Source organism: Lepidochelys kempii, chromosome 7, assembly GCF_965140265.1.
Source record: "Lepidochelys kempii isolate rLepKem1 chromosome 7, rLepKem1.hap2, whole genome shotgun sequence".
In the NCBI taxonomy this organism is placed as follows: Eukaryota; Metazoa; Chordata; order Testudines; family Cheloniidae; genus Lepidochelys; species Lepidochelys kempii.
In genome coordinates, this window is record NC_133262.1 from 536,946 (window position 1) to 551,269 (window position 14,324).

General features: G+C 45.8%; 1 protein-coding gene across 7 annotated transcripts in view; it reads left to right on the plus strand.

Moving 5' to 3' along the window:
* The window catches only part of SETD5 (SET domain containing 5), a 173,443-nt gene that overhangs the window by 114,466 nt on the left and 44,653 nt on the right, over positions 1-14,324 (plus strand). For all 7 annotated transcript variants that reach the window (XM_073350779.1, XM_073350782.1, XM_073350785.1 and 4 more), the window contains 5 exons: positions 4,861-5,124; positions 5,769-6,089; positions 6,403-6,645; positions 10,452-10,581; positions 13,224-13,462. In XM_073350779.1, coding sequence (XP_073206880.1) covers positions 4,861-5,124; positions 5,769-6,089; positions 6,403-6,645; positions 10,452-10,581; positions 13,224-13,462 — 1,197 coding nt within the window. The remainder of the gene's footprint in view (positions 1-4,860; positions 5,125-5,768; positions 6,090-6,402; positions 6,646-10,451; positions 10,582-13,223; positions 13,463-14,324) is intronic.

A 14,324-nucleotide genomic window follows, 5' to 3' on the forward strand; every position in this document is an offset into this window, starting at 1 on the left:
GAGATGCTCAAGTAATCTCCGCGCCTGATTCTAATATTGACCAGGAGGAAGAGAGAGAGAGAATATACAGCAATGGAGAAAGGAAGCAATGGTGAGTAAGAGAATGGACATTAAGAGGAAAGATAGTGCCAATGAAGCTAACAGTCAGGTAGGCGATACTGGCAGTAGAATGACTACCCAATCAGATGAGGAATGTGGGCAAAGCCAAGCAGAAACTACTAAATTGTCTGTATATCAATGCGAGGAGCCTGGGTAACAAAATGGAGGAACTAGAACCACTGGTGCAGGAAGCAAAACCAGATACTATAGGAATAACAAGAAGAGTGGTGGAATAGGAGTCATGACTGGAGTACAGGGATTGAAGGGTATGTGCTGTTCAGGAAAGACAGAAATAAAGGTAAAGGTGATGGAGTAACTCTGTATATTAATGATGAGGTAGATTGTAAAGAAATTAGAAGTGATGTAAAGGATAACATTTAGTCTGTTTGGGTCAAAATCACTTCGAGGAAGAAAGGTTCTCCTTGGATAGTGCTTGGAGTCTGCTACAGACCCCTAGGATCCAATCTGAGACCTCTAATGTTTTTAATGAAATAATACTACTGGGAATTGTGTGATTATGGGAGACTTTAACTTCCCAGATAGAGATTGAAGAATAAGTGCTACTAATAATAGTAGGGCCTAGATTTTCCTGGATGTGATGACTGGTAGATTTCTTCACTAAATAGTCGCTGAACCTAAAAGAGATGATGCCATTTTAGATTTGGTGTGGTGGGTAGTGAGGACCTCATAGAAGGTTGTAGGGGACAAACTTGTTCAAGTGATCATGAGCTAATTCAGTTTAAACTAAATGGAAGGATAAGCAAAAATAGATCTGCAAGTGGGGTCCCTGATTTCAAAAGGGCAAACTTTTAAAAAAAAAATTAAGGGAATTAGTTAGGAAAATAGACTGGACTGAAGAACTCCAGGATCTGAATGTGGGAGAGACTTGGGATTACTTTGTCAATGTTGCAGAAACCATCTGAAGCCTGCATCCCAAGCAAGGGGAAAAAATTCATAGGGAAGGGTTGCAGACCAATCTGGATGAACAAGCATCTCAACAGGTAATTAAGAAAAAGCAGAAAGCCTATAAGGAAAGAAAGATAGGATGGATCAGCAAGGAAAGCTACCTCTTGGAAGTCAGAAAATGTAGACAAAAAGTGAGAGTTGCCAAAAGCCAGGCAGAACTGGACCTTGCAAAGGAGATTAAAACCAATAGTGAAAAGTTTATATAGCCATATAAATAAAAAGAAAACAAGGAAAGAAGTGGAATCGCTAAGCACTGAGGATGGGGTGGAGATTAAAGATAATCTAGGCATGGCCCAACACTTAAATATGTTGCCTCCATTTTTAATAAGGCTAATGAGGATTTTGGGAATAGTGGCAGCATGGCTAATGAAAATGAGGATATGGAAGTAGAAATTACCACATCTGAGGTGGAAGTCAAACTCAAACAGCTTAATGGGACTAAATCAGGGGGCCCAGATAATCTCCATTGAAGAACATTAAAGGAACTGGCATATGAAATTGCAAGCCCAATAGCAAGGATTTTTAATGAATCTGTAATCTTAGGGTCATACCCTATGACTGGAGAATTGTTAATATGGTACCTGTTCAGAAAGGAAAAAACGTGATCCAGGAAACTACAGGCCTGTTGTTTTGACCTCAATTGTATTCAAGGTCTGGGAATAAATTTTGAAGGAAACAGTTGTTAAGGACATAGAGGTGAATGATAATTGGGATAAAATACAACATGGTTTTACAAAAGATAGATCATGCCAGACCAACCTGATCTCCTTCTGTGAGAAAATAACTGATATTTTTAGACAAAGAAAATGCAGTAGATTTCATCTACCTCGATTTCAGTAAGGCATTTGGTACAGTTTCACATGGGGAATTATTAAATCGGAGAAGATGGGGATTAATATGAGAATTGAAAGATGAATAAGGAACTGGTTAAAGGGGAGACTACAACAGGTCATACTGAAAGGTGAACTGTCAGTCTGGAGGGAGGTTACTAGTGGAGTTCCTCAGAGATCCGTCTTCGGACCTATCGTACGTAATGTTTTTATTAATAGTCTTGGCACAAAAAGTGGGAGTGTGCTAATAAAATTTGAGGATGACACAGAGTTGGGAGATATTGCCAATACAGAGGAGGACCATAGAAGATCTGGATGACCTTGAAAAGTGGAGTAATAGAAAAGGGATGAAATTTAATAGTGCAAGGTCCTGCGTCTAGGGACTAATAACAAGAATTTGTTGCTATAAGCTGAGGACTTATCAGTTGGGAGCAACAGAAGAGGAGAAAGACGCGGGTACATTGGTTGATCACCGAATGACTATGAGCTATCAGTACGATGTGGCCGCAAAAAAGACTATTGCAGTCCTAGGATGCATCAGACGAGGTATTTCCAGTAGAGAAAGAAAAGTGTTAGAACTATTATTAAAGGCACTGGTGAGACCTTGCCTGGAATACTGGGTGCAGTTCTGGTTTCTCATGTTTAAGAAAGATGAATTCAAACAGGAACAGGTGCAGAGAAGGGCTAATGCCAGTGTGGAGAGGAGTTACTTAAATTAAGCACCAATGTGAACACCGGAACAAATGGATAGAAACTGGCCATCAACAAGTTTAGGCTTGAAATTAGACAAAGGTTTCTAACCATCAGAGGAGTGACATTCTAGAACAGCCTTCCAAGGGGAGCAGTGGGGGCAAAAAACCTAACTGGCTTCAAGACTGAGCTTGATAAGTTTATGGAGGGGATGGTTTGATGAGACTGCCTACAATGGCATGTAGCTGATCTGTGACTGCTAGCAACAAATATCTCCAATGGCCAGTGATGGGACACTAGATGTGGAGCGCCCTGAGTTACTACAGATAATTCTTTCCTAGGTATCTGGCTGCTGGGTCTTGCCCACATGCTCAGGGTAGAACTGATTGCTATATTTGGGGTCAGGAAGGAATTTTCTCCCAGTTCAGACTGGCAGAGACCCTGGGGGGTTCCCCTTCCTCTGCAGCACAGGTAACTTGCAGGTTTAAACTAGTGTCTCTGTAACTTGAAGTCTTTAAATCATGATTTGAGGACTTCAGTAACTCAGCCAGAGGTTAGGGGTCTGTCACAGGAGTGGGTGGGTGAGTTTACGTGGCCTGTAATGTGCAGGAGATCAAACTAGATGATCATGATGGTCCCCTCTGACCTTAAAGTCTATGAGTCTACGATTTGGGATTCTCTCCTGAGAAGCAGTGATTCTGAAAAAGATTTGGATGTGATGGTGGATAGTCAGCTGAACATGAGCTCCCAGTGAGAAGCTGTGGCCGAAAGAGCTAATGTGATCCTGGGATCCATAACCAGGGGAATCTCAAGTAGGAGTCGAGAGGTTATTTTACCTCTGTATTAGGCACTGGTGCGACTGCTGCTGGAATCCTGGATGTTGATAAATTGGAGAGAGTTCAGAGGAGAGCCATGAGAATGATGGATAAGCTCGAAAGCTTGTCTCTGTCACCTACAGAAGTTGGTCCAATAAAAGGTATTACCTCACCCAGCTTGTCTCTGTGAAGGATTAGAAAACATTCTTTATAGAGATAGACTAAGGGAACTTAATCTATTTAGCTAAACAAAGAGAAGGTTAAAGAGTGACTTATTGTCTGTAAGGATCCACATGGGGAACAAATATATGTTGGTGGTTTTTTCACTCTAGCAGAGACTGGCGTAACACAATCCAATGGCTGGACATTGAAGTTAGACAAAGTCAAATTTCCAAAAAGGTGTAAATTTTTAATTGTGCGAGTACTTAACCATTGAAATAATTTTACCAAGGGTTCTGATGGATTCTCCATCACTGATTTTTTAAAATCAAAATTGGATGTTTTTCTAAAAGATCTGCTGTAGGAATTATTTTGGGGAAGTTCTCTGCCCTGTGTTATGCATGAGGTCAGACTAGATCAGTGGTGGGCAACCTGTGGGCCGCATGTGGCCCATCAGGGTAATCTGATTGCTCGCCACAAGACATTTTGCTGACATTGCCCTTCCACAGGCACAGTCCCCCGTAGCTTCCAGTAGTGGCGGTTCGCCATTCCTAGCCAATGGGAGTTGCGGAAAGCGGCAGGCCGCAGGGACATGCTGGCCGCCGCTTCCTGCAGCTCCCATTGGCCAAGAATGGCAAACCACGGCCACTGGGAGCTGCAGACAGTCAATGTCAGCAAAATGTCTTGCGGCCCACAATCAAATTACCCTGATGGGCCGCAGGTTGACCACCACTGGACTAGATGATCACGGTCCTTCTGGCCTTGGTCTATGCATCAGTGAACAGATGGGCATTACAGCATGCCCAGAAAATGAAAAGATTCAGGGTATGTCGAACCAAGCAGGGTGGGAAGCAGCGAATTCAAAAGTTGAAGGCCCTTCATGAAGGATGCCCCATCAGCAACTCTCATATGCTAAGGTTGCTGCACTCGAATGCCCCACTGATACCAACTGAGGCAATAGTAAAACATCTGACTTCTGTTCATGTTGGAGATACATGCTAGGTTGTTTGGGTTACATAAAAGATCTCCTCCTCTCCAAACAAGTCTGCCAGTTCTAATGCCAGGAGGCTGGTCCCTTACTTGTTTAAGTTGAGACAGTCTCCTTTCATTATGAGGCATTCCAGTTCTCTGTGAATCATTAATCCCCTCCCAGCCCTCTTCTACACCATCACCTTTGTGGACCATATGCTGTCCGCCCCCCCCCCCCCCCCGCCCACTGTACTTCTGATCTTTTTCCTACCCCTTACTGTCCTCTTGCTTGCCTGGTATTGCTGACCTGGACATATTCTTGTCTATGCTAGTCCCGAGAGGAGAGGAAGGTAGAAGCCATCATGCACATGTTTGAAAACTTGGAAAAGAGAAAGAGAAGACGAGAGCAGCCATCAGATCGGAGCAGCACAGATGCTGAATTCATCATTAACCCTGAGGCTTCTGAGTTGGAGGAGGTGAAAATGGAGACTCCTGAAACTGAAGACAGCAGTTCAGCTTTAAGTGGGGCTGCTCCAAGCACTCCTAACAGCATCAGCAATGTTGGGGTGAACACACGGAGGTCCACACAGACAGCAGTAAGTTGGAGGTAGGGCTGTTGCATAGCTTACACCAAGGCAAGTTCAACACAGCCCCTGTGGTGCCTTGCAAGGGTTAATATCTAATGGCCAAGGGTCTGGATCTTTTTGTGCACTGATATGCTCTCCAGCTGGCTGCTTACACTGGAGCCATGGAGAAAGGTATTTGCACCGTTTCAGTTAACAAGTCCATGCTGGATCTGAATTCCCATTGCCAAATGTCTCATGGTGGTGGGGCAGGTCATTGTCTGGGACTGAATCAGTGTTATCAGTGCTCAGGAATGGCAACAGTTACTTTCAAACAGGGGGTGAGTCTCATGCTGCTGCTTTCTGATATGTGTCTTGTTGAAGCTGAGACCACTCCTGAGTGTGCCAGTCGGTCCCTTTTCCAAACTCCAGAGTGGAGATGCAAAGGGGAGAAAAAGCAATAAACTGAGGCACAAACATGTCCAGCCCTTCAAGAGGATTCACAAAGCCATTCCCAGCCCTACCGTCTCAGAGCCTGGCGTTAATGGGGTGTAGTCTAACAAAGCTAGCTAGATAGTGCCAGAAAATAACTCATTCCTAATTCCCACGTGCAGAATAAAGGAGAAGAGGGGAGAACCTTAGAAAGTCTCAGACTGATGATGTGGTTTGCATTGTAGGATGCAATTCCAGAAAAGACCATCACGAAATCAGCTCAAGCCAAACCCTCCAGGCCCCGACCCAAAAGCCGTTTTTCTCGATATCGGACCAGTTCAGCACAAAGATTGAGACGGCAGAAGCAGGCCATTTCCCAGCAGACCGAGCTCTCCCAGGCTGTCCCAGAGGAGGGAAGCAGTTTCAGCTCAGTAACTGCCGCAGATGTCAGCAGCGTAGAGGGTCCAGGAGAAAGTAAGCAATTGATGGGGTCTGACCCAGCTGTGGTGCTGGCTGCAGGATCCCAGTCTAACCGAGCCACAGTAAAGTACCCCAAAACTAAAAAGGTAAGTGATGTGAGAGTCTTCATCAAACATGGGGAGGGGATGGGCTCTGCCAGGCCCGTATGGAGTCTCTGGAAGACTTGCAGTGAATCTGGTGCACAGTGTTAATATAGTTCTCCTCCAGTGTGTTTCCTTCAGGACACTGTTGCTGTCTGTGATGAGATACATCAGGTGCCTCCCCCCTATGCGTTTCCTGCAGAACATAACTGAACTCTTGGTGTGGTGGTGTCTTGGGCAGTACACTCTTACATGCTCTGTTTTATTGCTTTCATTCTTCGCCTGTTCCTGCTGTATTCGTAATTGCTCTCTTCTTCAGTATCTAGTTACAGAATGGCTGAATGACAAGGCAGAAAAGCAGGAATGCCCCATCGAGTGTCCTTTACGTATTACTACAGACCCCACTGTTTTGGCAACAACCCTCAACATGTTGCCAGGTCTTATCCACTCCCCACTGATTTGTACCACACCCAAACACTACATCCGCTTTGGCTCGCCTTTCATCCCTGAGAGACGTCGAAGGCCTCTTCAGCTGGATGGGATATACAGCTCCTGTAAAAAGGTATGTCTGCTCATTTCTGTTAAGGCTTCAATACCCACGTTATATTAACATCAGCGCACTCTTGTAAAGGCTTTTCATGTCAAGCTTGTCGCTATGCAGTCACAATGAGTTAGCTCTGTCCAGCATATTTCTGCATACTCTAGAGTAGTGTTTCTCAACAACTGGTCTGTGGCAGCTTCTTTTCCAGTCCCTGAGATTTCCCTGACACAATTGAGAAAGGCAGCAATCCAGTCCCTGGAATCAAAAAGGGTGAGAAACACTGCTGTAGAGTAAGAGGTCAGTGGAGCTGAGGGTGAGGACATGGTGTGTTAATGCATGTTCTCAGACTCCTTGTGGACCGTTCTCAGAGCTCACAGAAAAGTGAAATGGTAACAAGAAGGAGATTGGAGTCTGGGTCTGAATGTGCCAAAGTGCCCCTTGGAGTGGGTGTGCCAGGGCTGTACAGGAAGCACAGAAAGAAACCACTCTTCTCGTGTCTACATGCGTTGAGGAATTGCTCAGGGAGAAGTTCAAGGGTTAGAGAGCCTGGTGTGTTCAGTCCCTGAGCAGAACTCTCCTGTTCCCTCTGAGATCCAGTGCTCTAGAGCCTGGGCTCTCCTGTGCCTAGCAAGCAGCACCAGAGCAAAGGGAGAGGAATGGGCTCATACTCTTGCTGAGTTGGACTCAGAAGCAGCCAGCCTTGGGTGAGATCCAGGCAGGGAGCCTGGTTCGGCTCCCTACCTCCTTTCTTGAGTGAGGGGCCAGCCTAGCTGAAAGGCTGAGATCATCCTCTGAAACTCAGTCCTGCCTCTCCCAATGTGGTGATGGGGTGGTGATGACTTAGCAGCTCCAGGGGCAGCCACATGATGTGGGATTTTTCGTCTTCCAATGTTGCTGCAGTTCCTAACCTGATAGAGAGGTCAGTATTCTGTATGATGGATTCCACTGTTTTAATGAGACTGTAAGAACTGGATTTGCTCACAAGGTGTTCCTGACTCCACTACATGGATTAGCTGGTTGGACAGGATTGCAAGAGTGAATCCCTGCATTTCTTATGAGCTGGTCCTAGTCAGTGTAAGGAGTAATATAGTTAACCTTGAGGCCTCTCCTGTTTACGGTTCTACGGAGAGTGGTTCTGTCACTTTTGATTATGTATGTCGGGGTAGCCAAACCATGGCTCGCGAGCTGCATGTGGCTTTTACAGTTAAAGTGCAGCTCGCAGAGCCCCCTTGTGTGTCCCATTTTTTCCCCCCTTTCCCCATTCTCCACCCACCAGACTGGAGGGGGGAGCTCGGAACCTCTACCTTGCAGTGGAGATGGGGCTTCAGCCCGAGCTTGGGGCTTCAGCAGAAACAGGGCTGAAGCCCTGGCAGGCACTTCCCGTGGGGCTGAAGCCCAGAGCCCCAGCAGGTGTGCCCCGGCTCTCGAACTTCTGAAGATTGTTGTGTGCGGCTCGGAAGGTCAGTAAGTTTGGCCACCCCTGATATATGTGAACCTATAACACTGTCATCCAACCATATCTGCAGTGTCCTGCTGCTTGGCTGAAATTTAGAATGAATCCAGGCAGATAAAATGAAGATACTGTGTTGTAAGCAGTGGTCTGGAGGAGTTTGTTATGATATTTGTTTGTAGTAGTGTTGTAGCCATGTTGGGGTTCCGGGATATGGGAGAGACGTGGTACGTGAAGTAGTACCTTGTATTGGACCAACTTATGTTGGTGGAAGGGACAAGCTTTTGAGCTTCACAGAGCTCTTACTCAGGTCTGTAGAAGGTAACGAGAATGTCCAAGCTAAATACAAGGTGGGGCAGATTACTAAGCATAAAGGGTTCACACATGCTGTAGGAGACCACTTAAAATGAAGTGGGCAATTAAGGTTAGCAGGCAGTGAGGTGTGTTACAAATTGTTCTAATGAGCCATAAAAACAGGTTTCTAAGTTTTATGATTTTTATGTCATTTTTGTTCCCAGATTGAATGTAGAATGGTAAATTCTTTTAGGAATCAGATGGGGCATTGTTACCTCTGAAATGTTTTGTAGCTGAGCTCTTCTCTGTCTAGATTCTGGCCTCACCATGCTAAGTCAAGCCTTTGTGGGCTCTGTGTCTTGTTACTGTACTGCAGTTTATTTAGTTTATTTATTGAAAACTATGTATAGGCTTTAGCTTTTACAGAAGGTGGTAGCATAACTGCTCAAGGGCCTTCTTGCATCAGAGATGCACTTCATATGAGCTGCTATAGCTGCTGATTGTCCAGCAAGCATGATTCAAGGCTTTTTAAATTGTTTAAAGTGAGCATGGAATGTGTAAGTTTCACCATTTGGATTGTTGAAGGAAAGATGCCCCTGTAGCTTGCTGATCTGGGAGTCTGGTAAATCTGGGTTCTTTTTCTAGTTTTTCCAGACTTGGTGAGTGACCTTGGTCAGGTCCTGCTCTGTACCTCAGTTTACCCATCTGTAAAATAGGATTACCTCCATCAAGGGGGTGATATGAGGCATAGGTTGGTAAAGTGCTGTGAGATCTTCAAAGGGGTTGTATAAACAAACATCAAATTCAATGCTAATGTGATAAAAACAAGGCCACTGCACTTCATTGTCTGTTTCTGAAATCATTGGTGTTATCTTTAATTACAAAAAAGAAAAGGAGGACTTGTGACACCTTAGAGACTAACCAATTTATTTGAGCATAAGCTTTCGTGAGCTACAGCATGCATCCGATGAAGTGAGCTGTCGTTCACGAAAGCTTATGCTCAAATAAATTGGTTGGTCTCTAAGATGCCACAAGTCCTCCTTTTCTTTTTGCGAATACAGACGAACATGGCTGCTACTCTGAAACCTATCTTTAATTAGGGTGTTTCTCTCCCTTTCTTCTCGGGTTTAGTTTCACTGTCACTTTACTGTCATACCAATGTGGTCCTTAGCACTTTTTGGCTTCTCTCCCCAGCTTCTTACATTACTTCAAATAACTGGAATCAGTTGGAAGAGATCTTGTGCTGTCAAAGGTCACTTGCTGCAGAATTTAGTGTTCCCATACAGCTGCATTGCAGCAGGTGGGGGAGCCAGTAAATTTGGCAGGTGAGGTGATGTAGATTGGCTCTTCTCCACGTATCCATGGGGAATCATCTCTTATTCTATGCTCTCCCCTGCTATGATTTTTCATATCTTTCCCCCACCACTGTTCTGTCTCCTGAGGAGGGTCCACTTTGATTTTTCTCCTCCTGGCTAGCCCCTCTTAAATTGTAGCTCCCACACTATCAGGTTTGCATGTTCATTGCTGCTGTTTGACAGCAAACACACTCCTGGGAGAATTACACTTGAGTCAACTTGTCACTTCCTTGCCCTATGTGGTAGGGTAGAAACTCTCCTTGGTTCTGATATGTCTTCCAGAGCAGTGGAGTGAGGATCAGAGTGCTTCCCAGCCTGTGCATGAAGCTGGGCTTTGTGCAGAAGGCATATTCTCTGGGCAAGTTCTGAATAGCCATACTTTCCTAGATTGCTTTAAAAACCTCTGCTTAGAGTTCCCTAGCTTTCTAATCTCTGAGTTTGGGAAGTCTGTGTTCTAATGAGGTTGTACCCTTAGATTATTGATACAGATTTATTACCCTTAGCACCTGTCTCATCTAGAGCACCAATTCAGAACCATTCATAGTAGTCTTTGGGCCCAGCTTTAACAATTCTGTCATACCAGTTTTTTTGGCTGGGAGCATGTGACGCAGAGCTCTACAGGCGTTTGCCCTGCTGTACAAATGTTTAGGAGTTCTTGAGTATACCCTGCACAAGTACATTTAAAGCACAGGGGGACTGCACGTTGACGTAGTCTAGTTCTGTTGCAGCGTTGGATGAAACAAGCCCTGGAAGAAGGGATGACTCAGACCTCATCTACTCCACAAGAGAACAGATCCCAATGTCTATACCAAAGTAACCAGAGCAGCAGTTCTTCTAGCATCTGCAAGGACAATGCAGGTATGTATCCAGAACGCTCAAGTGCGGTGCCTGGTGTAGGTATTTATAGAAGGCTATGGGCCATTAAGGGGTACTGACACACAGGATGAAACACAGGCTTCGCAAATATGCATTGTTGCATGTTGGTACAAGTTTGTGGCAGGTGGAGATGTAGTTTTACCACCCATCCCAATTTCCATAGGCTCATCCTAGCTTGAGGCATCCTGACTCCTTTGCTGTGACAGTGTGGTGATACTGCATCTCACGGCACTCTTACCAGAGTTGTATGATACAGAGTTTGTTCTGCAGGACAAAGGTAAACAGCGTCATGCCTTAGAGTGTGACAGCTGGCTATTTAAATGTATGCTGAGAGAATTAACAAGGGTCACCAGGTAAATAGGTAATAGGCACAGGCTTAAAAAACAGCTACTCAAAAACATTGGCTTTTAATCTGTGAGAAAAGCAGTAGCCGAGTTGTGAAATAGTTAATTTGCATCTGTCTTTACAGAGGAAGAGGGTGGAGATCTGCCCAAGTCAGGGATCAGTTTTCCAAGGACGACAGACGAGGAGCTAGACAGTGTACAGATAACAACAGAATTGGTTATTAAAAGGTTAGATGCACTTAAAGTGAACAAAACACTAGGTCTGGATACTATGCATCGCTGAGCAAAACCTGAAGAAAGTGAACAAAGAAACTAGAGAATTTCTAAAACACTTTTAAAAATAGAGAGAATTTAGGATAGGTTCCTGAGGTCTGGAAAGGGGCAAACAGCATCACTTTACAAAGGTCATGACACGAGGAAACCAAGAGCTTCTTGTTTCTAGAATTTCCCTGTTCGATGTTAAACTCTTGCATAAAGGACCTGGCAGTTAGTTCCTAGGAAGCCCAGTTGGCAGATGGCTTTGCCAAGGTGGATTCAGGCAGCAAACCGTGTGTGTGTAACAGCAGGGGACCGGGGAGGGTCTCACTGCCAAGAAAGGGGGAAATCAGGGATTAGCAGAGAGTTGGTCTAAACAACAGACAGGATTCTACATCCTACACAAATGGCTCATGGCAAAGCGCAGGAGTAGGAGGAGAAACAGGGGAACTGGCTAGAAAAGTGTGGGAGCATGAGACAAAGGGGACTCTTAGGAGACTCACCCAGCTCCAGAATGGCTGAGTGGAGATTTCAGGGTGGTTCTAGGATCTCTACTCATAATGGAACTGCATTGGATGTGAGGGGATTGAAAACAAGCTCTCTGGGTTCACTAACCTTGGGGCATTGCAAATAATGATGCAGGGAGATTCCAAAGGGATGCCAGGGTTTCGAGGACTGGACAGCAGTGGGGAAATGGAGGTCAATGGAGACCAGTGTAAAATCATGACCCGGGGAAAAAGGACTCAGTCTAGGGAATATGAGCTAACTGGACCAACCACAGAGCACCCAGGTCTTGAGAAGCTCCCAAGATGATTGTGAGGAAGCGGCAAACCTAGCAGCTTGGCAAAAAGGCAAATGAAATACTAGTCATAAAGGCAGAATCCCAGACTGGGAGCTACTGTAAGTCCCTGTCTGTGAGCACTGGGTACCACCTGGCAAGAGGGAGATTACTGCCCTATGGAGATCCTGGGTCTGAAGAAAGGATGAGTCAAATTTCTTCTGCTTGGAACAGAGGAGACTTGCCTCACTGGGGGCCTTTAGAGCTGGGAAAGAGGTCAAAATTCATTCAGAAACACTAGGGGCCAAGACCAAGTAGTGAGGAAGCTAGGGGTAAACAGGTCAGGAAAAGCATCTGGGAAAAAATGATGGGGAAGGCAGCTGCAGCATGGAGGGGTTCCAGAGGGGTCCAGGTAAACTAAAGCTCCTTAGTAGGAGGGAGCACGGCTGAGGGTGAGGAGGCATTTTGGGCTAGGCACACTGATGTGGAAGGGGGATAATGGTATTGAGGCAACTGGAACCCTACCCTTGCACCCTTCACAGAGGAGCTGGGGGCACTGTGTGATAACACTACATGGTAGTGATCTGGAAATGTCACATTGTTTTTTTCTCTCTAGTGTACAGCTCAGATTTCCTGCCTTGGTAAATTGTTTTCTGTATCTCAAAATAGGTTGTGCTCTTCACAGAAAACCAGGCAGAGGCTAGCCATTGCCCCAGAGAGCTTACAAGTAATTGAAAAGTGCGATACCATGCACTTAGGAGGGTAGGGCTGAGGCAAGGATTCCTCTTTGTGGGAATGATCATTTCCGGGGATTATGTTTATGCAAACTCTAGAGACATTGTGGAGCTCAGCCGGTGAGAATTGTGCTGTGCTGTGGTTTATCCATAGCAGTCATAGAGTGAATTTGTCTTGTTTTTGTCTCCTCTTTGTGCCAGGAAATGTAATCTCTCTCTCCTTCTGTTTCAGTCTTGTCCTGACACCGCTCCCCGCACTTGACCATGTTGTTCCCCACGTGTCATTTATTATAACTGAGTTGTTTTGTTACCTTTGTTACGTGTCTCCACATTCCTGTGGGATGAGAAGGATTTTCATTGGTATTGGGAGCTCCTCGTATTTTAGGGGCCTTTAATGGGATGCAGTTACGGCTGAGCATTCATGGGGCTCTGGCTGGGAGGGGAACTGTTCATGGTTTGGCATTAATAATGGTGCATTATGATTCTCAGTTCAGTTGTGTTCATGTTTCACAGACTTGCTGAGCCCCCTGAAGAAGTGGAAATCTCGCTACCTGATGGAACAGAATGTTACCAAGTTACTGAGGCCACTGTCTCCCATCACGCCTCCACCTCCTGGCTCAATGAGCCCGCAACTCACCACACCCTGCTCATCTCTGCCAGGAGAGGAGGAAAGTCGCAATGGTTATGGCATGATGTTCTCACCAATTCCTTCTCTGGCTGCTAGTCGCTGCAATACTCCACTACAGTTTGAGGTAAATTAGGATAGAGGTCTGGGGGCTCCAAAAGGGGAGAGACTAGAAGAGGTGCATTGGGGGCAGTCTGCTTTCAAACACATGGCTAGGTTCCTGAGCAAGACCCCAAGTGTCCCACACAGGGGCAGCTATTACCTCTCTCCTCTGTGGCACCCTTGGCTGTAGCAACTCTCTCGCCCCCCAAAGCCATCAGTGACCTGGTAGCTCCTGCTCCCTCTGTTACATGTCATACTTCACTGCAGTGCATCAACCCTCTTGCTCTCCAGGGGTGCCAGTCAGCGTAGCCTGCATTCCCTTTCCTGCTGCACGCAACACATCCGCTCACTTTCGCTTGCACCCCTCCCCCTGCTGCAGCACAGCAATCCCCTTGCCTACTGGGACAGCACATTCCCCCATGCCCTTTCTCTCACAGTGCAGCAAACCCCAAGCGTGTCAGACATACCACAACCCCTGCTCCCTTTCTCTTACGCAGCAGTCCCCAAAGGCTTGGGGGACAGACATTTCAGATCCCAGAACTGCGAGGGCTCACAGCTCCCACCACCCAGTGTTTAATGTCCCAGGTGTACTGATTCTTATTGTGCTCCCATTATATGCGTTTGCCTTTGATTTTGTGTTTTGGAAGCATTTAAAGAGCGTGGTGGGTGTTTTTCTCTGCTCAGCGCTATCTGAGGGGGAGTTGCCAGTGCCTCTCCAGTCTGGAGCTTCCTCCTCCCTATTGCCATGTTCCATCTTGGTGGCGACGATTGGCAGGAGGTGCCAGGTGGTTTGCAGTTCTCTTTTTATTTTCCATTATTGCTCATTCTCATTGGAAAGTGGAAGTCTCGAAACCTGCTGCTGCCATTACACTACCATTCAGACCCAG